This window comes from Aotus nancymaae, unplaced genomic scaffold (genome assembly GCF_030222135.1).
Source record: "Aotus nancymaae isolate 86718 unplaced genomic scaffold, 86718_ANA_hifiasm-v0.15.2.pri h1tg000002l, whole genome shotgun sequence".
Classification (NCBI taxonomy): Eukaryota; Metazoa; Chordata; class Mammalia; order Primates; family Aotidae; genus Aotus; species Aotus nancymaae.
In genome coordinates, this window is record NW_026988413.1 from 18,686,828 (window position 1) to 18,712,420 (window position 25,593).

At 46.4% G+C, this 25,593-nt stretch overlaps 1 protein-coding gene across 4 annotated transcripts in view; it reads left to right on the forward strand.

Moving 5' to 3' along the window:
* The window catches only part of ATP6V0A4 (ATPase H+ transporting V0 subunit a4), a 93,658-nt gene that overhangs the window by 34,609 nt on the left and 33,456 nt on the right, over positions 1 to 25,593 (forward strand). For all 4 annotated transcript variants that reach the window (XM_064373023.1, XM_064373017.1, XM_064373030.1 and 1 more), the window contains exons 5-13: positions 1,457 to 1,582; positions 2,045 to 2,139; positions 4,287 to 4,413; positions 8,365 to 8,447; positions 9,105 to 9,198; positions 11,613 to 11,825; positions 14,767 to 14,917; positions 16,797 to 16,936; positions 19,733 to 19,890. In XM_064373023.1, coding sequence (XP_064229093.1) covers positions 1,457 to 1,582; positions 2,045 to 2,139; positions 4,287 to 4,413; positions 8,365 to 8,447; positions 9,105 to 9,198; positions 11,613 to 11,825; positions 14,767 to 14,917; positions 16,797 to 16,936; positions 19,733 to 19,890 — 1,187 coding nt within the window. The remainder of the gene's footprint in view (positions 1 to 1,456; positions 1,583 to 2,044; positions 2,140 to 4,286; positions 4,414 to 8,364; positions 8,448 to 9,104; positions 9,199 to 11,612; positions 11,826 to 14,766; positions 14,918 to 16,796; positions 16,937 to 19,732; positions 19,891 to 25,593) is intronic.

Below are 25,593 nucleotides of genomic sequence, written 5' to 3' on the forward strand. Positions count from 1 at the left end.
GGGTTTCACCACGTTGGTCAGGCTGGTCTCGAATTCCTGACCTCGTGATCCACCCACCTTGACCTCCCAAAGAAATTAGTAGAATTTTTATTCTTTTTATACCTGTAAGGTTGTCTGTTGCCCTGTGTAAGGTATCAGTACCCACAGGGACACTCATGAAAACCTGGGTGCCCTTCCTCACCCTCCTTGATCTCCTTTCCCCTCTTCCCTTCAAGATCATTATCCTAATTTTTGTATTTTTCTTTATTTCTTCGTAGTTTTATTACATATTTATTTTTCTAAATAACTTATGATGTAGCTTTATACATTAAAAAATTTTCTCTAAATGGAACTATATTGTTTATTCTTCTGCAACTTATTATTTTATCATTTCATATATATTATATATATACATATGTGTGTGTGTGTGTATGTATATATATTTTATTTTTGAGACTGAGTCTCAAAAAAAGCTTTGTCACCTAGGCTGGAGTGTAGTGGCACAATCTCTGCTTACTGTAACCTTTGCCTCCTAGATTCAAGCGATTCCCCTGCCTCAGCTCCCCGAGTAGCTGGGACTATAGGCATGCATCACCGCCTGGCTAATTTCTGTATTTTTAAAAGACGGGGTTTTACCATGTTGGCCAGGCTGGTCTTGAACTCCTAACCTCAAGTGATCCGCTTGCCTCAGCCTCCCAAAGTGCTGGGATTGCAGGCTGAACCACCACACCCGGCCCCTCATTTTCTATTTTAAGACTCCATATTGGTTTATGTTTCTGAAGTTATTTTTAGTTTTATATTTATTATTATTATTATTATTATTATTTGAGATGGAGTCTTGCTCTGTCGCCCAAGCTGGAGTGCAGTGGTACAGTCTCAGCTCACTGCGGCCTTGGCCTCCCGGGTTCAAGCAATTCTCCTGCCTCAGCCTCCCAAGTAGCTGGGACTACAGGCGCATGCCATCATGCATGGCTGATTTTTCTATTTTTAGTAGAGATGGGGTTTCATCACGTTGGCCAGGCTGTTCTCGACTTCTGACCTCAAATGATCTGTGCACCTCAGCCTCCCAAAGTGCTGAGATTACGGGTGTGAGCTACCGTGCCCGGCCTGGCCTAGTGTTTTAAATGAGGAGAGGCGTGATTTGCCAAAATGTCTTGACTTCTCCATGAAGTGGCCATCCACTCTTCCAAGTACTTCCTAATCCTCTCATATGGTGGTGGAATTCCTAAGAGAGTGTGCACGTGTGTGTGTGTCTATGTGTGTGTGTCTGTGTGTGTGTGTCTGTGTGTGTGTCTGTGTGTGTATGTCTGTGTGTGTGTGTCTGTGTGTGTATGTCTGTGTGTGTGTGTCTTAAGAGTCCGCAATCATGTTATGTGCTGATACCTTTGATTTTTTTAAGTCATCTGTTGTGGGTAATTTATGTTAGGAATGTCATAGTACTTTCTGCTGGCTTACGTTCTTTTTCCTTCTGGCACAGACTGTTCTAGAAAAACTGGAAGGAGAGTTACAGGAAGCCAACCAGAATCAGCAGGCTTTGAAAAAAAGCTTCCTAGAACTGACGGAACTGAAATACCTCCTGAAGAAAACCCAGGACTTCTTTGAGGTGGTCATGTGGGGATGATTTACTAAAGGGGCTGTTCCTCAGAACCTCAGATTTCCATTTTGGAAACTGGCTGGCCTGGGATTTGAGTAAATCGCTCTGTTTCTGTTCCATGGCTGGGCTATTGGTAAGGGCGGGAGAGTATTTTGGGTGGAATAATTGTAGTGCTGGTTGAATTGAAGGCAAAAATATAATGGTGTTCAGTAAAATGTATGTACTTAAAATGGCTCAGGCAGAAAGGGAAGTCAGGACCAAGCCCAGCAGTTGGTTTGAGAAGTTTTAGGGTTTTGGTAGGAAGAGATCAGGGAAGCTTTTTGATCAGGCCAGCACTCTGTTTTCTGACTTGTGTTAACTTTTTGTGGAAAATTAATGCTTTACTAAAACCAGATGAAATCTTGAGGTGTGGGTGCCTTTTGAGTCTCCCTAAATATATTTAAATGAAAATCATAGTGCTTTGACTTTCAGACGGAAACCAATCTAGCTGATGATTTCTTTACTGAGGACACTTCCGGCCTCCTGGAGTTGAAAGTGGTGCCTGCATATATGACTGGAAAGTTGGGGTTAGTGTAACTCTTCTGTGTAGATGGGTCCCTGGTCCTGGCGTGTGATTTCTGAGTGAGTGAATGAATGGGGGAACAAATAGCCGCTGGAATGGGGACTGTTTCCTATGGATGCAAAGCCTTTGCTGAGAAATAAACCCACATGTAACTTACTAGGTTGGTGAAGTCGGAAATGGTGTTAATTTCTTGTTAGTGGTGATGCTAGCCTTCTTGAGCCTGAAGACTGAAATGTTTATATTGCCCCCACATGGGAAACTGTGGGTCCCATTGTTGAGATGGTTATCACAACTCTTCCCTGGCGTTGGAACAAGGCTATGGGGACATACGTTTTTCCTTTCTCTTTAAAATACTATTTTGGGGGCCGGATGTGGTGGCTCATACCTGTAATCCTATCATTTTAGGAGGCTGAGGTGGGTAGATCGATTGAGGTCAGAAGTTTGAGACCAACCTAGTTAACATGGTGAAACTCCATCTCTACTAAAAATACAAAATTAGCTGGGCATGGTCACATGGACTTTTAATCCCAGTTACTCAGAAAGCTGAGGCAGGAGAATTGCTTGAACCCAGAAGGCAGAGGTAGCAGTGAGCCAAGATTATGCTGCTGCACTCCAACCTGGGTGACAGAGTGAGACTCCAGCTCAAGAAAATAAAATAAAATATTACTTTGATAATAAAATGCATTTGGAGTTTGAATTTTTATTTTATTTTTGACATGGGGTCTTGCTCTGTTGCCCAGGCTGGAGTGTAGAGGTGCCATCATAGCCCACTGCAGCCTTGACCTCCCAGGCTCAAGCGATCCTCCTGCCTCAGCCTCGCAAGTAGCTGGACCACAGGCACTCTCACCACGATGCCAGGCTACTTTTTAAAAAATGTTTAGTAGAGATGAGGCCTCATTGTGTTGCCTGGGATACGTTTTTAAATGTAATTAGAAATGGAGGCCAGATGTGGTGGCTCATGCCTGTAATCCCAGCACTTTGGGAAGCTGAGGCAGGAGGATCACTTGAGGTCAGGAGTTTGAGACCAGCCTGGACAAAACAGCAAGACTCTATGTCTACAAAACATTTTTTTAATTAAAAAAGAAAAAAAGAAATGGGATAGTTAAGCAATCAAGTTATTTCCAAGAAGCAGTAATACGATGTGTGATAGCCATGAAAATAATGTGGTGATTCAAATGGTGGAATTTTGTTCAGTGTCTAAGTGAAATTGATGCATTTGAAAGCATTTCTGAAAGTTGTGAGTTTGGGATTTATGATATTTATTCAATAGATATTTGAGGGCCTGATATTTGAGGCACTAGGCATTAAATTTGAATTAAAAATAATGTTTATTGAAAATATTTGATCAGAAGGTAAAGCAGGATCAATGTACATTTAAAGTAATAAGCCGGTGAAAGTCACTGGCTAACATGAGAAGTTTGAGTCAGCAGTTAGCTATATTCTTGGATAATGGGAAAACCAGAGATATATAGACATCAGTGTATGTTTCCCTCTTAGTATTAAAATATTTTTGGAAAAATGCATAGAGACCACTGTTGAGTATTTGCTACCATTAGCCATGGATGGTCTATCATATTCTTTTTCTTCTGAGATGGAGTTTCGTTCTTTTGCCCAACCTGGAGTGCCCATGGCGCAATCTTGGCTCACTGCAATCTCCGCCTCACAGGTTCAAGCGATTCTCCTGCCTCAGTCTCCTAAGTAGCTGGGATTACAGGCGCTCACCACCACGACTGGCTAATTTTGTATTTTTAGTAGAGACAGGGTTTCACCATGATGGCCAGGCTGGTCTCAAACTCCTGATCTTGGGTAATCTGCCCACCATGGCCTCCCAAAGTGCTGGGATGACAGGTGTGAGCCACCATGCCCGGCTGGTCTATCATATTCTCAGCTGCAATTAGTGAAGATATAGTATTGGAATGATTAAGGAAATTTCAAGATATCAAAGAAAACAAAAGGTCAAAGGGACGTGGGGCAGGTCGGGGCTGGATGCAGGGTGGCCTTGGGATCCCTGTCGGTAGAGCTGTGTCGGTGTCCCTCTGCTCACAGACTGAATGGCCCTTCCTTTCGTGGTCCGTCTTCACATCCTGCAGGGCCTTCTCTCTGCACCCCAGTCCCTGTATCTCAGGAATGCCTTCCCTTCTGGCTGCCTAGGTTCATAGCCGGTGTGATCAACAGGGAGAGGATGGCTTCCTTTGAGCGGTTGCTGTGGCGAGTTTGCCGAGGAAACATCTTCTTGAAGTTCAGTGAGATGGACACCCCTCTGGAGGATCCTGTCACGGTGGGAACCTCGGGCTGCGAGAACTTTCTCTGAGGCTTCCATAGCCCTCACTAGAAGCACTTTGTTCTCCCAAAACATGGAGTCTTTAGTTTGATGAGACTAATATCTATTTTCTTTCTTTCTCCTTTCTTTTCTTTCCTTTTACTTTGTTCCTTTTTAAAAATACATATTTTAGCTGGGCGCAGTGGCTCATGCCTGTAATCGTAGCACTTTGGGAGACCAAGGTGGGTGGATCACCTGAGGTCAGGAGTTCGAGACCAGCCTGGCCAACATGGTGAAACCCCATCTCTACTAAAAATACAAAAATTAACTGGGCATGGTGGTGAGCGTCTATAGTCCCAGCTACTTGGGTGGCTGAGATGGGAGGACAGCTTGAGCCCAGGAGGTCAAGGCTGCAGTGAGTGATGATCACGCCACTACACTCCAGCCTAGCCAACAGAGTGAAACCCTTTCTCTCTCCAAAAAAAAAAAAAAAAAGGCCAGGTGCAGTGGCTTTTGCCTGTAATCCCAGCACTTTGGGAGGCTGAGGTGGGTGGATCACCTAAGGTCAGGAGTTCAAGACCATCCTGGCCAACATGGTGAAACCCTGTCTCTATGAAAAATACAAAAATTAGCCAGGCATGGTGGCACACACCTGTAGTCCCAGCTACTTGGGAGACTGAGGCAGCAGAATCGCTTGAACCGAGACATGTAGGTTGCAGTGAGCCGAGATCGCACCACTGCACTCCAGCCTGAGTGACAGAGTGAGACTCACTCAAAAAAAAAAAAAAAAGCAAATTCTGATTCAGTGGGTCTGTGTGGGTCCTGAGACTCTGCAGTTCTTTCAACTCCCAGAGAACACTGATGATATATTTGCCAATAGATTCCACACTTCAAACAACAAGGCTTTGAGGGGCTCGTCCCTGAGTGCCATGCAGTTGTTGCTGGGAATGTTGCTGAATTCTGGGTATTGCTGTCTTACCTTCCAGTTCATATTTAATCCACTTACTCTTTAATTCCAAGAAACTAGGCTTATTTATGAGTGTCTATAATCTTTTTCAGATTAAAGGCTAAAAAAATTTAAAAAAAATTTTTTTTTGAGAGTCTTGCTCTGTTGCCCAGGCTGGAGTGCAGTGGCATGATCTCGGCTCATTGCAACCTCTGCCTCCCAGGTTCAAGCAATTCTCCTGCCTCAGCCTCCCGAGTAGCTGGGAGTACGGGCGCGTGCCACTGCACCCAGCTAATTTTTGTATTTTTAGTAAAGATGGGATTTCACTATATTGGCCAGGCTGGTCTTGAACTCCTGACCTCATGGTCCACCTGCTTCGGCCTCCCAAAGTGCTGGGATTACAGGCGTGAGCCACAACACCTGGCCTAAAAAAAATTAATGAAAAACAACAAAATTCATTTTGATGAAAAACAACTTTAAAATAAATGAAATTTAAAATAAGAAAGATTGTGAAAAAAATGAGAAACCCCATCATCAATTTAATGTCTTTATTTTTATTTTGGCTCTTGTACTATTTTTCTCTGTGGCCATAGACAGGTATAAATTTATATGATTGTAGTATATATGGAAATTTTTTTCCCCTCTTTGTTTTACCTAATATGCGATCCCTCCCCATATTACTATGCATCTCTTGTAAAGATTAGTTTTTAAATTTGACATTGAATCATCACTTTTCATAATCCTGTTCTGACTTGTAACAGTCATGGTGGGAGAGAAAGCATAAGCATCTAGAAAAAGATGAGCATGGGGCCAGGCGCAGTGGCTCACGCCTGTAATCCCAGCACTTTGGGAGGTCGAGGCGGGTGGATCACGAGGTCAAGAGATCGAGACCATCCTGGTCAACATGGTGAAACCCCGTCTCTACTAAAAATACAAAAAATTAGCTGGGCATGGTGGTGCGTGCCTGTAATCCCAGGTACTCAGGAGGCTGAGGCAGGAGAATTGCCTGAACCCAGGAGGCGGAGGTTGCGGTGAGCCGAGATCGCACCATTGCACTCCAGCCTGGGTAACAAGAGCGAAACTCCGACTCAAAAAAAAAAGATGAACATGGATGCTGAAGGTCACCAAATGGGAATCATGAGATTAGAACAGATTCCTGATTCTGGTGGATCAGAAGAAAAGAAAACCCAAGAGATTCAGAGAAGGACCAGGGTAGACTCCACGGGCAAAAAAACCTTTTGAGTCCATATGTGGTGGCTCACGCCTGTAATCCCAGCACTTTGGGAGGCCTAAGTGGGCGGATTACTGGAGGTCGGGAGTTCAAGACCAGCCTGACCAATATGGTGAAACCCTGTCTCTACTAAAAATACAAAATTAGCCAGGCGTGGTGGCTCATGCCTATAATCCCAGCTACTCGGGAGGCTGAGGCAGGAGAATCACTTGAACCCAAGAGGCAGAGGTTGCAGTGAGCCAAGTTCATGCCACTGCACTCCAGCCTGGGCAATAAGAGTGAAACTCCGTCTCAAAAAAAAAAAAAGGAAGGAAGGAAAGAAAGAAAGAAGGAAGGAAGGAAAGAAAGAAAGAAGGAAGGAAGGAAGGAAAGAAAGAAAGAAACCTTTTGGAAATGATGTAACACAGCAGCTCTGAAAATCCTGAAACATCCCTACCTGCTCCTGTAGGCAACTGTTACAGAGAGGATTCATTTTGATAGTATTTTAAGGGATGCCTCATGTTTCCACTGAGTTGCTGTGATATTAACCATGTATTTTGGACACCTTATTTCTAATTTTCTCCAGAATGTAGACACCATTATGAGCATCTTTATGCATGTGGATTTTTATTTGCTTTTGAATTACTTCCATAATAAACAAATTCAAGGAAAGTAGGATTGCTGGCTTAAAGGGTGTGTGCATTTTAATGACACACAATGGCCCCTGACAAATGGTCTTTCAGTGATTTTTCTGATTCTACTGCCTTGAGTAGTATGTGATGAGTCTATTAGATTCGTCACAACTTTTCCAGCAGTGGGTTTTTTTTTTGTTTTTTTGAGATAGGATATCACTCTGTCACCCAAGCTGGAGTATAGTGATATGCTCACTGCAGCCTTGACTTTCTGGGCTCAAGCAGTCCTCCCACCTCAGCCTCCCTGGTAGCTGGGACCACAGGTGTGCACCACCACACTGGGCTAATTTTTGTATTTTTTGCAGAGATGGATTTTACCATGTTGCCCAGGCTGGTCTTGAACTCCTGGGCTCAAGCGATCCACCCACCTCAGCCTCCTAAAATGCTGGGATTATAGGTGTGAGCTACTGCACCTGGCCTGGGTTTTGTAATTTTACCTTTACCCCCTCAAACTAAATAAGAGTGAAAGAATGCATTGTTTCGGTTCACATTTCTCTGCTTACAGTTAGAGTTAAACATTTGCATGTATGCTTGTGGAACACCTCTTCCTTTCTTGAGAATTGTCCAACTTGGACTTGACAGGTGCGATGTAAGCAGCAATCTTACGGCACACAAGCAACTGTGAGTCAAAAAATCTGAGCAACTGTATGTATGAGTCAAAACTTGGGCATGGCTTTACCTTTGTTAAATATCAAACACTTACTCATCCCCAAAATGTCAGTGTTGTTAATTAACTCCGGTGAGCCAGTGTATCAGCCAGCTAGCTTCGCTTCAAGCCTTGCGATATTCTCTTCTGAATGTTTTCTTGTTTATTATCACATCTCTTAAGTGCGGGGCTTAGAGCTGAATATGAGGTCTGGCTGTGGTCCAACCAGCATAGGGAACAGGGAGCCTCTCACCTAAAGGCTGCATCAGCCTCTGTGAAGTTCTGGACCGCCCTGCTCTCAACTGTGAGCCATGAACTTAGATGAACTGGGGAAAGTTACAGTTTCCCAATTTTAAATTTATGAGTTTTGTAAGCCTAAAAACAGGACTTTACATTTCTCTCTATTATATTTTAACCAAAAAGAAACCCCCTTCTTCCTTTTTTTTTTTTTTTTTAACTTATTCTGATTTTCCAGAGAGAAGAAATTCAGAAGAACATATTCATCATATTCTATCAAGGAGAGCAGCTCAGGCAGAAAATCAAGAAGATCTGTGATGGGTAAGAGGGAGTGAATGGCTCTTTCTTCAGGGATTTGGGCCAGGTAAAGAGACGTGCAATGCCAAATGCACATGACTGTGGCTTCTAGAGGTCAGTAACTTTCTCACATAAAAGTCAGCCCCAGCTGACTTGTAATAGTTGCGAGAATATGAATAGGGAGAACTTGAATACGCAGAATGTGAGGGTAACTAAAAGTGGACACGGTCCCCCTTTCGGTTTATTCCATCTTAGACTCTTCATCAGCTGCTGAAGAGTAAGCCAGCTGCATGGCTAAGTTGCTTCTGATTTTATAGAATCATGTTACATGTAGCTCCATAGAAGCAGAAGTGACTCAGTGCAGAGGATATTAATACATTAATAGATTCTAAAAGGAACAGGCAAGTCCAGCCTGCAGTCTTATTTACCTGACAACTCGCAGATCTTATGGTTTGAATGAAGCTCATTCATGTAACAGAACTGCAGCCTCAATTCACAGCACAGTGATGTACTGGGAACGCTTATGACTGGGACTCCTTTTCCAGTGGCCAAAGATGCAGTTATTCTAGGATAGGCTGACCCTCTAACCAAAGTCAGCAAATGATGTCTTGGCAGAAGAGGGGGTGCAGAATGCTCTGTAGCAAGAACCCACCTGTGTCCCTTGGAATATATTAAACACAGGTTTCGAGCCACAGTCTACCCTTGCCCGGAGCCCGCTGTGGAGCGCAGAGAGATGTTGGACAGCGTCAATGTGAGGCTGGAAGATTTAATCACTGTGAGTGAAGGGTTCGGGCTCCTGATCCGAAGGGGGCTGCCGCCTCTACTGTTTCCATAAAGCCCTGCCCCCCGCGGCTCTCGCTGGGAGTCTGGCTGGAATGCTGGCTATGCCTTCTGGCTGTGGCTGTGGAAGGTTTCACAACTGGGAAACTGTTAGATGAGCTAGAGGGGATGATGGTACAGGTTGAGAATGTTTTGCCCAGGCTCAGAATTGACCACAGCCCTAGTCAGCCTTCGGGTGGCCACTCCGATCTGATAAAAGCCACCCTTTATTTCCATCCTCAGCCTAGACCATATCTATGATACAACCACCCAGCCAATTAAGTTGAACAACCAGTTTGACTGATTCTTTTCCCACTGAATTGCCCCGCTGTTTAAGCTGACTGATTAATTCTGTAAAAATAGTCAGTCTAGTTTCACCGTGTGAACGTTCATTCATCCCAAACTCAATTCCTTTGTAAAGTCTGTCACCATCCAGGGTGACACTCAGAACGCTCTCTTCAATCACAGCAGCTTTGAAAGTGATCACTGAAAAAAGCCGGGCCTCCCTCAGCTGGAAAGTTCTCATCAGTGCTAGAGTGCAATAGAACTTTCTGTTGTGATGAAAGGGCCACGTGGCCTGTGCTGTCCAATGTTGCAGTGATGAGCCACATGTGGCTACTGAGCCCTTGAAACATGGCTAGTGCCACTAAGTCATTGAGTTTTTATTTTTATTTAATTTTAATTCAATTTAAATTTTAGGACTGGGTGTGGTGGCTTATGCCTATAATCCCAGCACTTTGGGAGGCTGAGGTGGGTGGATCACTTGAGGTTGGGAGTTCAAGACCAGCCTGGCCAACATGGTGAAACCTCATCTCTACTAAAAATAAAAACATTAGCCAGACGTGGTGGCAGACACCTGTAGTCTAGTGCCAGCTACTCGGGAGGCTGAGGCAGGAGAATTGCTTGAACCCAAGAGACAAAAGTTGCAGTGAGCCAATTGTGCCACTGCACTCCAGCCTGTGCAACAAAGCGAGACTCCATCTCAAAATAAAATAACATAAAAGGAAATAAAATAAATAAAATTTAGTAGCTGCATGTGGCTATGGTAGAAGTCAACACAGTTTTAGATGCTCAAGAAGTATGTTAAGAAACTAGGTGTGTGTATCTTTCAAAACTCTTAGGCTAGCATGGAGGGTTTTCCAGAAAAATCTGTGTTTAATTTTTTAATCCTCTCTATTCCTTCTTTGTCACTTGTCAAGAAGACTGTTTCCCCTGAAGCCATTATCCTTGAAATCCTTTTCCCCTGATACTCCATGCTTGATTTTATGAAAACTTTGTGAGGAGAATAGAAAAGAAATTCTGCTAAACGTATGCTTAGATTTAGTATGACTTGGTAGCTGCTGTGTCGGTGGGTTCAGGTGATCCCAGCTGAGTGGCTTCTGCAGGGACAGCTTCTTTCCTTTGGTTCAGTCTCTGCCAATGATGAATCTTAGACACTATCTGATGCTGAGGCATTTGGCTTCTGAAAGTCACATCTGTGCTGAGGTGGTCTTGTTTCCTGGAAATCCCCAGGCCAGGTGGCATTACACTGCTAAGTGACAGGTAGTACTGGGCTTGTGAGACGCTTTGGGCCTCATGGCTCTCATTAATCTTAGAGCCTGAAACAGATTACCCTGTTTGTTGTATCAACAAAACATAAAGACGATTTCCATTAAATAAATTCTGTGTGGGCCAGATTATCCATTCCTTCCTTCTTTCATTCATTCACTTGTCATTTATTGGAGGGATTATGTATATAAAGGGATGTGGTAGATGTAGTAATCTCTTAGGGTTGCTGTAAGAAATTACTGCAAGCTGGGCGGCTTAAGACAATAGGGATTTATTCTCTCGGGGTCCCGGAGGCCAGAGGTCTGAAATCAAGGTGTCAGCAGGGCCATGTTCCCTCCAAAGACATGAAGGGAGCTCCCTCCTTGCCTCTCCCAGCTCTGGTGCTGTGGCCATCCTCAGCATTCCTTGGCTTGTGGGCGCCTCCTTCCGTCTCTGCCTCCATTGTCACATGCTATTCTTCCTAGTGTTCTTATTGGGACAGTGGTCATATGGGATTAGGGCCCATTACAATCCAGTATGACCTCATCTTAACCTGATTCCATCTGCAAAGACCCTCTTTCCAAAAAGGTCATATTCACAGGTATCAGAGTTTAGGACTTCCACTTATCTTTTATTTTGACGATTCAACGCCATAACAATAGGACTATGAGGAATTTAGAGGAAAAGGAAGATATAATCTCTGCCTAAGGGTTTGAGCCTCTGGTAGGGGAGATAAAGGTGCTCAGGAGAATTAAAGGTCAGGTGAGAGCCACAGGTCAAAGGAGCCTGCTGTGAACAGCTCTAGGAATGTTCCCTGTGTCCTGTGCGTTGTTTTTCGTGTAGGTCATAACACAAACAGAGTCTCACCGCCAGTGCCTGCTGCAGGAAGCGGCTGCCAACTGGCACTCCTGGCTCATCAAGGTGCAGAAGATGAAGGCCGTCTACCACATCCTCAACATGTGCAACATCGACGTCACCCAGCAGTGTGTCATCGCTGAGATCTGGTTCCCGGTGGCAGATGCCACACGTATCAAGAGGGCGCTGGAGCAAGGCATGGTGCGTGGCAGGTGAAGCTGGGAGGGTCTGATGAGTCAGTCCCTCTGCTGGGCTCTCAGAGGGTGTCGGCGTCACGGGTCACATGAACTTCACAAGTGACTTGGTGGTAGGATTGTTTTCTTCATCATTGTGTCTTCAGTTCTCAGCCCAACTCGAGGACATGAAAGAAGCGGATTACAAGGTCAGGAGATCGAGACCATCCTGGTCGACATGGTGAAATCCCATCTCTACTAAAAATATGAAAAATTAGCCAGCTGTGGTGGTGTGTGCCTGTAATCCCAGCTACTCAGGAGGCTGAGACAGGAGAATTGCTTGAACCTGGAAGGTGGAGGTTGCAGTGAGCCAAGATCCTGCCACTGCACACCAGCCAGGGCGACAGAGCAAGACTCTATCTCAAAAAAAAAAAAAAAAAAGAAATTCCTTTGTTTTTTCAGTGTTTGACAGTTGTTCACCATTTTTTGAACTTTTGTGAGTATATATTGAGCTTTTTTTTTTTGAGACAGAATCTCACTGTCACCCAGGCTGGAGTGCAGTGGCACAATCTCGGCTCACTGCAACCTCCACTTCCTGGGTTCAAGTGATTCTCCTGCCTCAGCCTCCCGAGTAGCTGGGATTACTGTGTTTAGTCACTCATACTCAGAGCCCAGGGGAGAAGGACACCGAGGACACCGCACGCCATGTAGGGCCACACAGGGCTTGCCTTTGGGAACGGCGCTTGGGAGCCGGGTGAACCGGCAGAGGCAGCTCTGTAGTGAAAGAGAGTGAGGTGACCTTTTGTTCCTGCAGGAGGATGTGATGAGCTTGTTTGAATCATTTCACAGGGTGGCAGGAGTGAAACTGATAGATTGAGGACTGGGTGGTATGCAGCTGGTTCGCCAATGGGGAACTAGCTGGGTGGGAAGCCTGCCCTGCAGGGGGTCTCATGGTATCTAAAGTGGCCGCTTCCTAGTGGGTGGCATTGATACCATGGGAAAATTGGAGGCGGGAGGAAGGGTTTTCAGGCAGAGGTGTCTGAAGGTAAAGGCCTTGCCGAAGGAATGGATTAGAAGGCGGGAACTTTCTTTATCTCCTTTGTGCAGATAAAGAAATTGAGGCACAGAATGTAGAAGTAACCTGACCTCAGTCCTATAGCCCGGAGGCAGGATTTGAATAGAGAAACTGTTCTTCATACCCTCCCATGTCCCTACATCATGGTCCAAAAACCACCTAAATGGGGCACTTAAAAAGTATTTCAACCAGGCTGAGTAGGGCAGGGGTGCATCCCTGAGGAAGGGGAGCATGCGCGCATTGGTGGAAGGCTGGTCAGGGAGCAGGTGGAGGGAGGTGGGGTGGAGCGGGGCCTCCTGAAGGCAGCGGAGGATTGAAGGTGGGACGGTGAGCACTCGTCCAGCTGGGGTCAGGTCCCACTAGGTATGCAGATGGCAAGTGCTACTGGGTGTGCAGTGGCTGTGTGGTTCCTGGACAGGGAGCACTAGGAATTGTTAAGATTCGAGTAAGTGGAGGCGGGGCGCAGTGGCTCACGCCTGTAATCCCAGCACTTTAGTAGGCTGAGGTGGTTGGATCACTTGAGGTCAGGAGTTTGAGACCAGCCTGACTAATGTTGAGAAACCCCATCTATACGAAAAATACAAAATTAGCCAGGCATGGTGGCACATGCCTGTAATCCCAAATACCCGGGAGGCTGAGGCAGGAGACTCACTTGAACTCGCGAGGTGGAGGTTGCCATGAGCCGAAATCACACCATTGCATTCCAACCTGGGCAACAAGAGCAAAACTTTGTCTCAAAAAAATTCCCCAGAAAACAAAAAGACTCAAGTACGTAGAACAGATGCAGTGGCTCACCCTGTAATCCCAGCACTCTGGGAGGCTGAGGCGGGAGGATTGCTTGAGCCCAGGAGGTCAAGGCTGCAGTGAGCTATGATTGTGCCACTGCACTCCAGCCTGGGCAACAGAGTGAGACCCTGTCTCAGGAAAAAAAAAAAAAAGACTTGAGTGAGTGGAGGAGAGAGGTGGCTAGTGCAGACATGGCCAGTTTCCATGGGAACGTGTGGGGAGGGGTGAAGGCGGGAATGGGGGATTAAGGCAATATTGTTAAGTAGTCCTGATCAGCAGACTAAAGAGTTTTGATTTCATTCTTTAGGGGATAGGCAGCCTTTGAATATTTTAAAGCAGAAGTGTAACATGAGTAAAATAGTTCTTTTTTGTTTGTTTTATTAAAAGAGTGCTTAAGCAATCAGGGTGTTAGATAAACGGAGACGGGAGAGGCTGGCGGAGAGGCTGAGGCTTGGAGCTAGGGCAATAGCTGTGGGAATTGGAGGGAGGATTCCGAAGGGAGGATTAGCAAGCCTCGGTGGGTGATCGACTGACTGAAAGCAGAGAAGGGACACATCCATGATTCTAAGGTTTTAGGAATATGGGAGAATGGAGGCTGTGCTGAAGGAGGAGAGAGGACATGGCGCTGTTCTCACCCAGGAAGGGACCTGGCTTTGGGGCAAGTTGATGGATGCAGGTTTAGGCTCCTGGATTTTGTGGTGTTGGTGACACATTGGAGTTTGAAGTCTGAGCAGGCACTTAGGAAAAAATTGGGGAAGGGTCAAGGCCATTTGGAAGAGAGGGATGAATTGAGAAAGCAGAGAGAGGGGAAGCATAGAGGGCCACGAGTCATAACATTCGCATTTACAGGAGCTGGAAAGGGGAGATCGTCAGAGACTCCAGAGACTCTCTATTCTCTTGACAGCCCTCCTGTGAGGTGGATTGGATAAGTATTGGGAAGGTATTAACTCTCTACAGATGAGGTCTTGAGTCTCAGAGAGATCAAGGGATTGCCCCAAGTTTACTTAGTGAGAGACGGCAGGAGCTGGGACTGTGACCTTGTGTGTGTGACACCCAGCCCAAGACTCTTCTCCTTACGTCTTTGTTGCCTTTTTTTTTTTTTTTGCAGGAACTAAGTGGCTCTTCCATGGCCCCCATCATGACCACAGTGCAATCTAAAACAGCCCCGCCCACATTTAACAGGACCAATAAATTCACATCTGGCTTCCAGAATATCGTCGATGCATATGGCGTCGGCAGCTACCGGGAGATAAACCCAGGTAAAGATCTGGTAAATTGCACAACTGGGCAGCTTGAAAGTGGAAACTGGGTAAGATGTACCCCTGAGTGACTGAGGAGGTGAACTTGTTAAAACTGTGAGGCTTGGGGCTAGGTTAGTAGCTGTGGGAATCGGAGAAAGAAGTAGGATAGTAGGGGCAAGTGGAAGGATTCCTAAATCCTGCTCGGTTTCCTAATACCCTGGGGTGTCGTCTATAAATGCCGACTGGTGAAAGAGTTGTTCTTTGTCTTCACCTGTTTGCCCTTAAACTACAACCTCATCAGGCAGCTGAAGTCAGTAATTGTTTCCTTCCCCAATTCGATGAGGGCCTTATCTTGGCATCTTCACTGTTGTAGCTATTGTGTGGGAAAGACACAAGCACACAGAACTTAGAAGACTCGATTCTTGGTGTCCTAAGCTGTGGGATCTTGCAGGCTTGGTTAATAAAATAAAGAGTGGGCTGGGAATAGTGGCTCACATCTGTAATCCCAGCACTCTGGGAGACCGAGGCAGTGGATCACTTGAGGACAGGAGTTCGAGACCAGCCTGACCAACATGGCAAAACCCTGTTTCTACTAAGCATACAAAAATTAGCAGGGCACGGTGGCAGGCACCTGTAATCCCAGCTATTCAGGAGGATGAGGCAGGAGAATCGCTTGAACCCAGGAGGCAGAGGTTGCAGTGAGTCGAGATCATGCCACTGCACTCCAGCCTGGGCGACAGAGTGAGATCCTGTCTCAAAAAATAGATAAAATAAAACAAAAGGGTGGACTAGATACCCTTTATCCAAGCAGTGCACAGCGCTGTTCTTCTCCAGCCTGAGACCCAGTCTAATTTGTGACCTGTAATGCCGGAGCCTCCTGGGTTGAGGGTCCCTGCGAGCAAACTGCTGGTGGTGTGTGGTGCATGTGAATGGTGGAGAAACAGGCAAAAGATGCGCGTGGAGAAGAGTATAAAAAGCACCTACTAAGAGAAAACTGATCTTAAGTTCCATCAAACTTTACGAGTTTTTTCGACTTTGTCATTTTTTTTTTTTTTGAGACCAAGTTTCGCTCTGTTGCCCAGGTTGGAGTGCAATGGCATGATCTTGGCTCACCGCAACCTCAGCCTCCCGGGTTCAAGCGATTCTCCTGCCTCAGCCTCCTGAGTAGCTGGGATTACAGGCATGTGCCACCACGCCTGGCTAATTTTTTTGTATTTTTAGTAGAGACAGGGTTTCTCCATGTTGGCCAGGCTGGCCTCAAACTCCTGACGTCAGGTGATCCGCCTGCCTTGGCCTCCCAAAGTGCTGGGATTACAGGCATGAGCCACTGCGCCTGGTAAGTCTTTGTGATTTTTGACAAGTCACTTAACCTCTCTATGCCTCAGCACATCTGTAGAGTGGGGACTAAGATTACCTACTCATGGACTGGGCACGGTGGCTCACACCTGTAATGTCAACATTTTGGGAGGCCGAGGTGGGAGGATTGCTTGAAACCGGGAGTTTAAGACCAACCTGGGTAATATAGGGAGACCTCATCTTTACAAAAAATTTTAAAAATTAGGTAGACATGCTGGCACACACTTGTAGTTCCAGCTGCTCAAGAGGCTGAGGTAGGAGGATTACTTTGAGCCCAGGAGGTGGAGGTTGCAGTGAGTCATGATCGTGCCACTGCACTCCAGCCTGGGTGACAGAGTGAGACCCTGTCTCAAAAAAAAAATTAAAAAAAAGAATGCCTAGAAACAGATGTGCTCATTTATGTGGCAGCTAAGCAAGTGTCAGGGTCGAGAAGGTGAGAAAAGACAAGCAGAAAGTTTTAAGGAAACCAGCGTGCAGATTGTGCAGCTGTGGCAGGGAAGCTGTGCTGGGGCCTCAGGTGTTGTGCGTCTCCCCTCCACAGCCCCCTACACCATTATCACATTCCCATTCCTGTTTGCTGTGATGTTTGGAGACTGTGGTCACGGAACTGTGATGCTCCTGGCTGCGCTTTGGATGATTCTGAATGAGAGACGCTTGCTCTCCCAGAAGACGGACAATGAGGTGAGTGAGTATCCATTGACTGTCTTGCCTCATTGATTTTCAGAATAGGAAAATCTGTATGTGGTTTTCACCATAGAAATAACACGTTTTTATGAAAAATAAGGGAAAGAAGGAAAGTAAAAAAGAGCCAAAATTAACTTAGAGCTTCTGGCCAAGGTAATTCCTTTGGATGCTTTGCTGCTGTTCCTTTTAGCATTTTTGAGTTTTTGTTCATGACTTGGTAATGCATCAATTTTTCTTTTTCATTATGTATTTTTTTTTCCCTGATTTTTTTCTCTGATTATAAAAGCAATACAGCTGAGCGCTGTGGCTCACACCTGTAATCCCAGTACTTTGGAAGTCTGGGGTGGAGTGGGGGGGCAGATCACGAGGTTAGGAGTTCAAGACCAGCCTGACCAACATGGTGAAACCCCGTCTCTACTAAAAAACAGGCGTGGTGGCCCATGCCTGTAATCCCAGCTACTCTGGAGGCTGAGGCAGGAGAATCACTTGAACCCGGGAGGCAGAGGTTGCAGTGAGCCGAGATTGTGCCATTGCACTCCAGCCTGGGTGACAGAGCAAGACTTCGTCTCAAAAAAAAAAAAAAAAAAAAAAAGGCAATACATAATCATTGTAAAAATTAGAGAAATGCAACCATCTGGTAACCTAGAGAAAAATCACAGTGAATGGTTTTGGATATCTTTCTATTTTTTTCGTGCGTATACACCAATTTTTCAAAAACTGGCATCAAGTAGTGCACAGTATTTGTATTGTTTTTCCTTAAAATATCATGAATATTTTTGTTCCTGGCAGAAGCAGCCTGGGACCAGGGTTCTTTTGAACACTGAGAAACCCTGCCTATCGTTTCCCACTCTTAGCTTCAAGTTTCTCTGCCTTTCTCGAGGTCCCTTCGCAGAGTGCTGTGAAGGCTGGGACAACTCAAGAGGGTGCATTGGTTCACAGTTTATTAGCTGGGCGGGCGCAGTGGCTTATGCCTGTAATCCCAGCACTTTGGGAGGCCACGGTGGGTGGGTCATTTGAGATCAGGAGTTCGAGACCAACCTGGCCAACATGGTGAAACCCCATCTCTATTAAAAATACAAAAATTAGCCAGACATAGTGGTAGGTGCCGGTAGTCCCAGCGACACAGGAGGCGGAGGCAGGAGAATCTCTTGAACCCAAAAGGTGGAGGTTGCAGTGAGCCGAGATCTCGCCATTGCAGTCCAGCCTGGGTGACAGAGCGAGACTCTGTCTCAAAAAAAAAAAAAGTTTAACAGTTAATTGAAGTTAATCACTTTTAAGTTTAAAAAGGGGAAATATGTTTTAGCTGTGCTCTGATTTTAACAGTATCTGCAGGCCAGGCACTGTGACTCACGCCTGTAATCCCAGCACTTTGGGAAACTAAGGTAGGCGGATCACCTGAGGTCAGGAGTTCGAGGCCAACCTGGCCAACATGGTGAAACCCCACCTCTACTGAAAATACAAAAATTAGCCAGGCATGGTGGCGGGCACCTGTAGTTCCCACTACTCAGAAGGCTGAGGCTGGAGAATCACTTGAACCCAGGAGGTGGAGGTTGCAGTGAGCCGAGATCATGCCACTGCACTCTAGCCTGGGTGACAGAGCAAGATTCTGTCTCAAAAAAAAAAAAAAAAAAAAAAAAAAAAAAAGGAATATCTGCAATGTTTGATTACAGGTTGAATTAATTACAGCTAGGTTAGCGATGTCCAGGTTAGTGGGCAGAATTCATCTATGACCAATATATTTTTCCATGCCAAGCTTAACAGATGTAGTTTTCTATGGTAAACATTTTGAGTTTCAGAGTTACCCTTCAGCACCGCTTGGAATGACTGGCACACATCATTCAGTATTATGAGAAAGCACCTTATGCTTCTCAGCAGACATAGTCAGACAGGGACTCTACAGTGACAAGTCACAAAATGAGTATAGATCTGACTTGTCATAAACGTAGCAGCCATGAGAAGCCAGGTCAGTGCTTGTCTCCTGGAAGCACCTGAGACAAAGCCACCTACTTTCAGGTCCCTTCCGAAGCAGATGAGGCCATGCTTGCCCTTAGTTTATTTTCTGATGCAGGCATGATGGAAGGAGCTGAGGCTTATATGTGTTTCTTTTTTTGAGATGGAGTCTTGCTCTGTCACCCAGGCTGGAGTGCAGTGGGATGATCTCAGCTCACTGCAACCTCTGCCTCCCAGGTTCAAGTGATTCTCCTGCCTCAGTCTTCCAAGTAACTGGGACTAATGTGCACACCACCATATCTGGCTAATTTTTAGTAGAAACGGGATTTCACCATGTTGGCCAGGCTGGTATCAAACTCCTGACCTCAGGTAATCTGCCTGCCTCGGCCTCCCAATGTCCAAAGTATTGGGATTACAGGTGTGAGCCACCATGCCTGGCCTTTTTTTTGAGACAAAGTCTTGCTCTGTCACCAGGCTGGGGTGCAGTGGTACGATCTTGGCTCACTGCAGCCTCCACCTCCCAGATTCAAGTGATTCTTCTGCCTCAGCCTCCTGAGTAGCTGAGATTACAGGCATGTACCACCACACCTGGCAAATTTTTGCCTATATGGTTTTTATTTCCGCGATAACAAATACCAGTCTAGGACATTTTGGTGCACCTATATGTTCCAAAAACCAGGACGCTGTGTTCTTCCTATCTGGGTGATTGATGTCTGCCGTGTCATGTGGCCCACCCCAAGGGTACCTGTGCCGGTGAAGCTGGAGACATCCTGTGGCATGCTTCCCTCCGGGGTCTCGTTCAGAGCCCACTGACAATCATCCTCTCTGTCTCTCTGAGGCCAGATTTGGAACACCTTCTTCCACGGGCGCTATCTGATTCTCCTGATGGGCATCTTCTCCATCTACACGGGCTTGATCTACAATGACTGCTTCTCCAAGTCTCTGAACATCTTCGGCTCTTCTTGGAGTGTCCAACCCATGTTCAGAAACGCCACCTGGAAGTGAGTTGATGGACAGAGATGGTGCACTCGCTGGCCAGCCAGGTGGCCTCGGTGGCTGTTTTCATGGTAGGGAGAGTCTACTCCTAGCTCAACTCAGAGGTGCACTTGAAAATTCAACAAATAGGCCAGGCACGGTGGCTCACGCCTGTAATCACAGCACTTTGGGAGATCGAGGCAGTTGGATCAGTTGAAGTCAGGAGTTTGAGACCAGCCTGGCCATCATGGTGAAACCCGTCTTCACTAAAAATGCAAAAATTAGCTAGGTGTGGTGGTAGGGGAGCCTGAAATCCCAGCTACTCAGGAGGCTGAGGCAGGAGAATCACTTGAACCTGGGAGACAGAGGTTGCACTGAGCTGAGATTATGCCACTGCACTCCAGCCCGGGCAACAGAGTGAAACTCCATCTCCAAAAAAATAAAAAAATAAATAAAAGAAAAAAATAAATTAGCCAAGCATGTTGGCCTGTAGTCCTAGCTACCTGGGAGGCTGAGGTAAGAGGATGGCTTGGGCCCAGGAAGTCAAGACTGTGTGAGCTACGATCACACCATTGCACTCCAGCCTGGGCAACACAGCAAGATGCTGTCTCAAACAAAAGCAAATGAGAGGCTGGGCGTGGTGGCTCATGTCTGTAATCCCAGCACTTTGAGAGGCCGAGGCGGGAGCATCACTTGAGGTCAGGAGTTCAAGACCACTCTGGTTAACATGGTGAAACCCCGTGTCTACTAAAAATACAAAAATTAGCCAGGCATGATGGTGCGTGCCTATAATCCCAGCTACTCGGGAGGCTGAGGCATGAGAATCACTTGAACCCGGGAGGTGGAGGTTGCAGTCAGCCAAGATCGTGCCACTGCACTTCAGCCTGGGCAACAGAGCCAAGACTCTGTCTCAAAAACAAAAAAAATGCAAATGAGGAAGGGGTTGGTTTTGCAATGCTGTCTCCCTGGATTTGTCCTGTGGCTGTCAGAGTGGGGGGTTGGGGACTGTAGGATAGGGAGGCCTGGAAGCTCTCTAGATCCCCGCGGTCCACACTTCCCCTGTGCGTTCCACAGTGATTTTATACAGTTCAGCAGACACGCAGTCTTTAGAATGGAAGCACAACCTTTCAGGCATGGAGACTTGTATGGGGAGGGAGGAAGATTTTAGAGTTTGAGAGGTAGGTCAGTTTAATGAACTGAGGAGAACAGGGGACTCTGGAGGACAGGGGACTGTGAAGCGAACAAGCAGAAATCGCGACGGCCTTGTGATTTTTGGGGGGAATCTTAGGCTGTGGGCATCACATACCCGAGAGTCCCATAGTAGCGTGAGGGCTAATTTGTGAAACCTACATGTCATTGGTGATATTTCCTAACATGTGTCTCTGCCCGGTTTCTTTGGGTCAGCTTAAGATTTCCCCACCTCATTCTGGAACTTCGATTTGAACAGATGAGAGAAGACGAGCAAAAGAGAAGGCTGAGCTGGGTAGACTGTTCACAATCTCTTTTCCCGTTACTCCTCTCCCAAGGAAGGAACCTTAGGGTTTTACTTGCTCACCAAAATCTGTCGTGAACATCATAAATGAGGGACAGAATGAACAATGAATTTTATCCAAGAGTTTTTCAGTTAGAAAAGATTCAATCCTGTGTTGCTGGTTGTTTTTTTTTTTTTGAGACGGAGTCTTGCTCTGTTGCCCAGGCTGGAGCGCTGTGGCGTGATCTCAGCTCACTGCAACCTCTGCCTTCCAGGTTCAAGCAATTCTCCTGCCTCGGCCTCCTGAATACCTGGGGCTACCAGGTGCATGCCACTACATCTGGCTAAGTTTTGTATATTTAGTAGAGACGGGGTTTTACTGTGTTGGCCAGATCTCCTGACCTCGTGATCCACCCGCCTTGGCCTCCCAAAGGGCTGGGATTGCAGGCGTCAGCCACCGTGCCTGGCCCAATCCTGGTTTTCTTTTGACAGAGCTTTCCTGAGAGCATTTGAGGGGCTTGATGTTGGCACAGAGAGCCTCCAAGAGACCGTAGCAATCTTCATTGTGGGGCACGGAGATTCTAATTCAGTCCCTTCTCGTTTCTCTGCTAGGCCTAAGTTCCCTGAAGTAGAGATGGGATTCCCCACCTTAAATAAACACAGAAAAATAAAGGATAAAACGTTTTCCAGAATGACATACAGACAGCTATAGCTGTGTGTTTTTTATTTTGTTTTTTTTTTTTTTTTGCTTTGCAGTTAGTATTCTAAAGAGATGCCCAAAAGAACAAAACAAAACTTCCATAAATGTAAAAACAAATTAGGTCAAGCACAGTGGTTCACACCTGTAATCCCAGAACTTTGGGAGGCCAAAGTGGGAGGATTGCTTGAGCCCAGGAGTTCAAGGCCAGCCTGGGCAACATAGGGAGGCCCTGTCTCTCTATATAAAATGAAAAAAAAAAATTAGCTGGGCTCCTTGGCACATGCCTGTGGTTCCAGCTACTCGGGAGGTTGAGGCAGGAAGATCATTTGAGCCTGGGAGGTTGAGGGTGCAATGAGCCGGGATGGCACCACTATACTCCAGCCTGGGCAATACAGCAAGACCCCGTCTCAAACAAACAAACATGTACATTCTTACACTTAGTTCTGCTCTTTAGATTTAAAGTCGTAAGTATAGAGATGAGTTTTATTTTTTATTTTTATTTTTTATTTTGAGATGGAGTCCGTTCTGTGGCCCAGGCTGAAGTGCAGTGGTGCAATCTTGGCTCACTGCAACCTCAGCCTCCTGGGTTCTCGCAGTTCTCCTGTCTCAGCCTGCCAAGTAGCTGGGATTACAGGTGTGTGCCACCAAGCCCAACTAATTTTTGTATTTTTAGTAGAGACAGGGTTTCACCATGTTGGCCAGGCTGGTCTTGAACTCCTGGCCTCAGGTGATCCACCCACCTTGGCGTCCCGAAGAGTTCGGATTACAGGTGTGAGCTACCACGCCTGGCTGAGATGAGTTTTGAAACATGTTCAATCTGCATAATTTCACCAGACTACCAACATGAAATTCCATTTCCCCTGGAGTGTGACTGCGAAAGGCCCAAGTTAACTGTCTTGTTATCATTCTGTAGACGTGGGTATGAATGTTGTTCTTTTGTTTTGTTTATGTTTTTTTAGACAGAGTTTTGCTCTCTTGCCCAGGCTGGAGTGCAATGACACGATCTTGGCTCATTGCAACCTTCACCTCCTGGGTTCAAATAATTCTCCTGCCTCAGCCTCCCAAGTAGCTAGGATTACAGGCATGTACCACCACACCCGGCCAATTTTGTATTTTTAGTAGAGACAGTGTTTTTCCATGTTGGTCAGGCTGGTCTCAAACTCCCGACCTCAAGTGATCCACCCGCCTCGGCCTCCCAAAGTGCTGGGATTACAGGCATGAACCACCGTGCCTGGCTGGTGTGAATGTTGTTCTCTTCTGCATCTGCAAATGACTTCTTCCCCAATTCAGGACTCTTTGGTCTTGAATTGGAGCAATGCTCAGGCACATGTGAAGGGTCAGTAGTATAAGGAAGAACCTCATTATCAGTGTGGCAGAAGAAAATGACAGCTGAAGTACACAGTGAGCTGATTCTGGTCACCAGCTGCAACCTGGGTTTTGAGCCTGCTTCCTTGATGATTGAAAGGCCACTGAAAACATTCCTGCAGTCACTGGAGTTGGGCGTATTGACTCGACGAGGGAGAAGGTGCACCATTGGGAAAACCATCTCTGTTGGGAGGGTGTTAGAAAGGGCTTAGGGCGTTTGGCCTGTGTTAGGATGCGGGGATGCTGGGTCGTTCTGTGATTTGGACCGTGTCCTTCTTTCTGCCTGTATCCGGGTGTGATTGTGGAATGATCTTGTTTTCTCTCTCTGTCGGAGTCGCCAGGTGGCCTTGTCTGACGGTGGTGTTCTGTGAAGCTGTTTCTGCTCAGCAGGAGACATGATGGCTTAGCCGTGGGTGCCAGGCCAGTTCCCTCCTGTCTGGGGTGACTTTCCTCTTTGTGAATACGCAAGCACTTCTCTACTGTGGAAATCCAGCTGTCCGCACTGACACATGCCATTAGGATGGGGGTCGTGACTGGGAGACTGAGTCACAGTCAGCTGCTGCCACTGTATATGGAAGGCCAGGACAGTAGGGCCAGGCTTCCCGATTCCCTCAACTGCTACCTAAGGCCCCCAGTGCCTCATTGCGGAAGGGAGGGAATGTATTTCATTTTTTTCGAGACAGAGTTTTACTCTGAAGAGATCCGCCCTCATTGACCTCCCAAAGTGCTGGGATTACAGGCGTGAGCCACTGCGCCCAGCTGAGGGACTGTATTTCTAGGCAGCCTGGCAAGACTGTCTGCTGTCTGTTCTTCATCATTTCATTATTTTTTAAATTCTGTTTTATTTATTTTATTTTTTGGAGATGGAGTCTCGCTCTGTAGCCCAGGCTGGAGTGCAATGGTGTGATCTCAGCTCACTGCAACCTCTACCTCCTGGTTTCAAGTGATTCTCCTGCCACAGCCTCCCGAGTAGCTGGGATTACAGGCATGTGCCACAGTGCCCAGCTAATTTTTGTATTTTTAGTAGAGACAGGATTTTGCCATGTTGGCCAGGCTGGTCTCGAACTCCTGACCTCAAGTGATTCACCCACCTCAGCCTCCCAAAGTGCTGGGATTATAGGCATGAGCCACCATGCCAGGCCTGTTCTTCATCATTTCAAATCCTCATTCCTTGGGCCCTTCCACAGATGCAGGTTATTTAAAAAAAAAAAATTAACTCAATATTCTCATCCCCTTAAGGCTTGCAAAGGTAAAGAGTAAGAAATTTCTGGGCCAGGCACAGTGGCTCACACCTGTAATCCCAGCACTTTGGAAGGCTGAGGTGGGTGGATCACTTGAGGTCAGGAGTTCAAGACCAGCCTGACCACCAACATGGTGAACCACATCTCTATTAAAAACACAAAAATTAGCCGGATGTGGTGGTGTATGCCTGTAATCCTAGCTACTCAGTAGGCCGAGGCAGGAGAATTGCTTGAACCTGGGGTGCGAGGTGGGGGGCAGGGGACGGAGGTTGCAGTGAGCCAAGATCACGTCATTGCACTGCAGCCTGAGCAACAAGAGCGAAACTCCGTCTCAAAAAAAAAAAAAAAAAAAAAAAAAAAGAAATTTCTTCCCATTCACATGCATGCTTCTGGGTGTAAAGGGACACAGATTTAAAGAGTCTATGGGCTACATGTTTTTCGAGGTAAGTTTCATAGCAGTTGAGGTGTATATGTAAAACACCAATCTGTCCTTCAGAAACAGCCCCCATGTTCCCAGGGGAGACTTCCCAAGCATGTCCGTGGGCTGGGGTTTCTTTCCTTCATGCTCCCAGAATCCCTGCCTTCTACCTTATTTCTGATGTAGTATGAGTCCTGATTTCCCTTCCTTTTCCTTTCTCTTTTCCTTCCCTTTCTCTTTCCCTTTTCCCTCCTTCTCCCCCTCCCCACTCTTTTTTTCCTTTCAACAGAGTCTTACTCTGTTGCCCAGGCTGGAGTGCAGTGGTGTGATCATGGCTGACTGCAGCCTTGACCTCCCGGGCTCAAGCAATCCTCCCGCCTCAGCCTCCCAGGTAGCTGGAATGAAAGGCATGTGCCACCACACCCTGCTGGTCTCAACTCCTGGGCTTAAGGGATCCTCCGGCCTCAGCCTCCCAAACTGCTGGGATTATGAGTGTAAACCATTGCTCCTGGCCCTGATTTTCTTTACTATAGC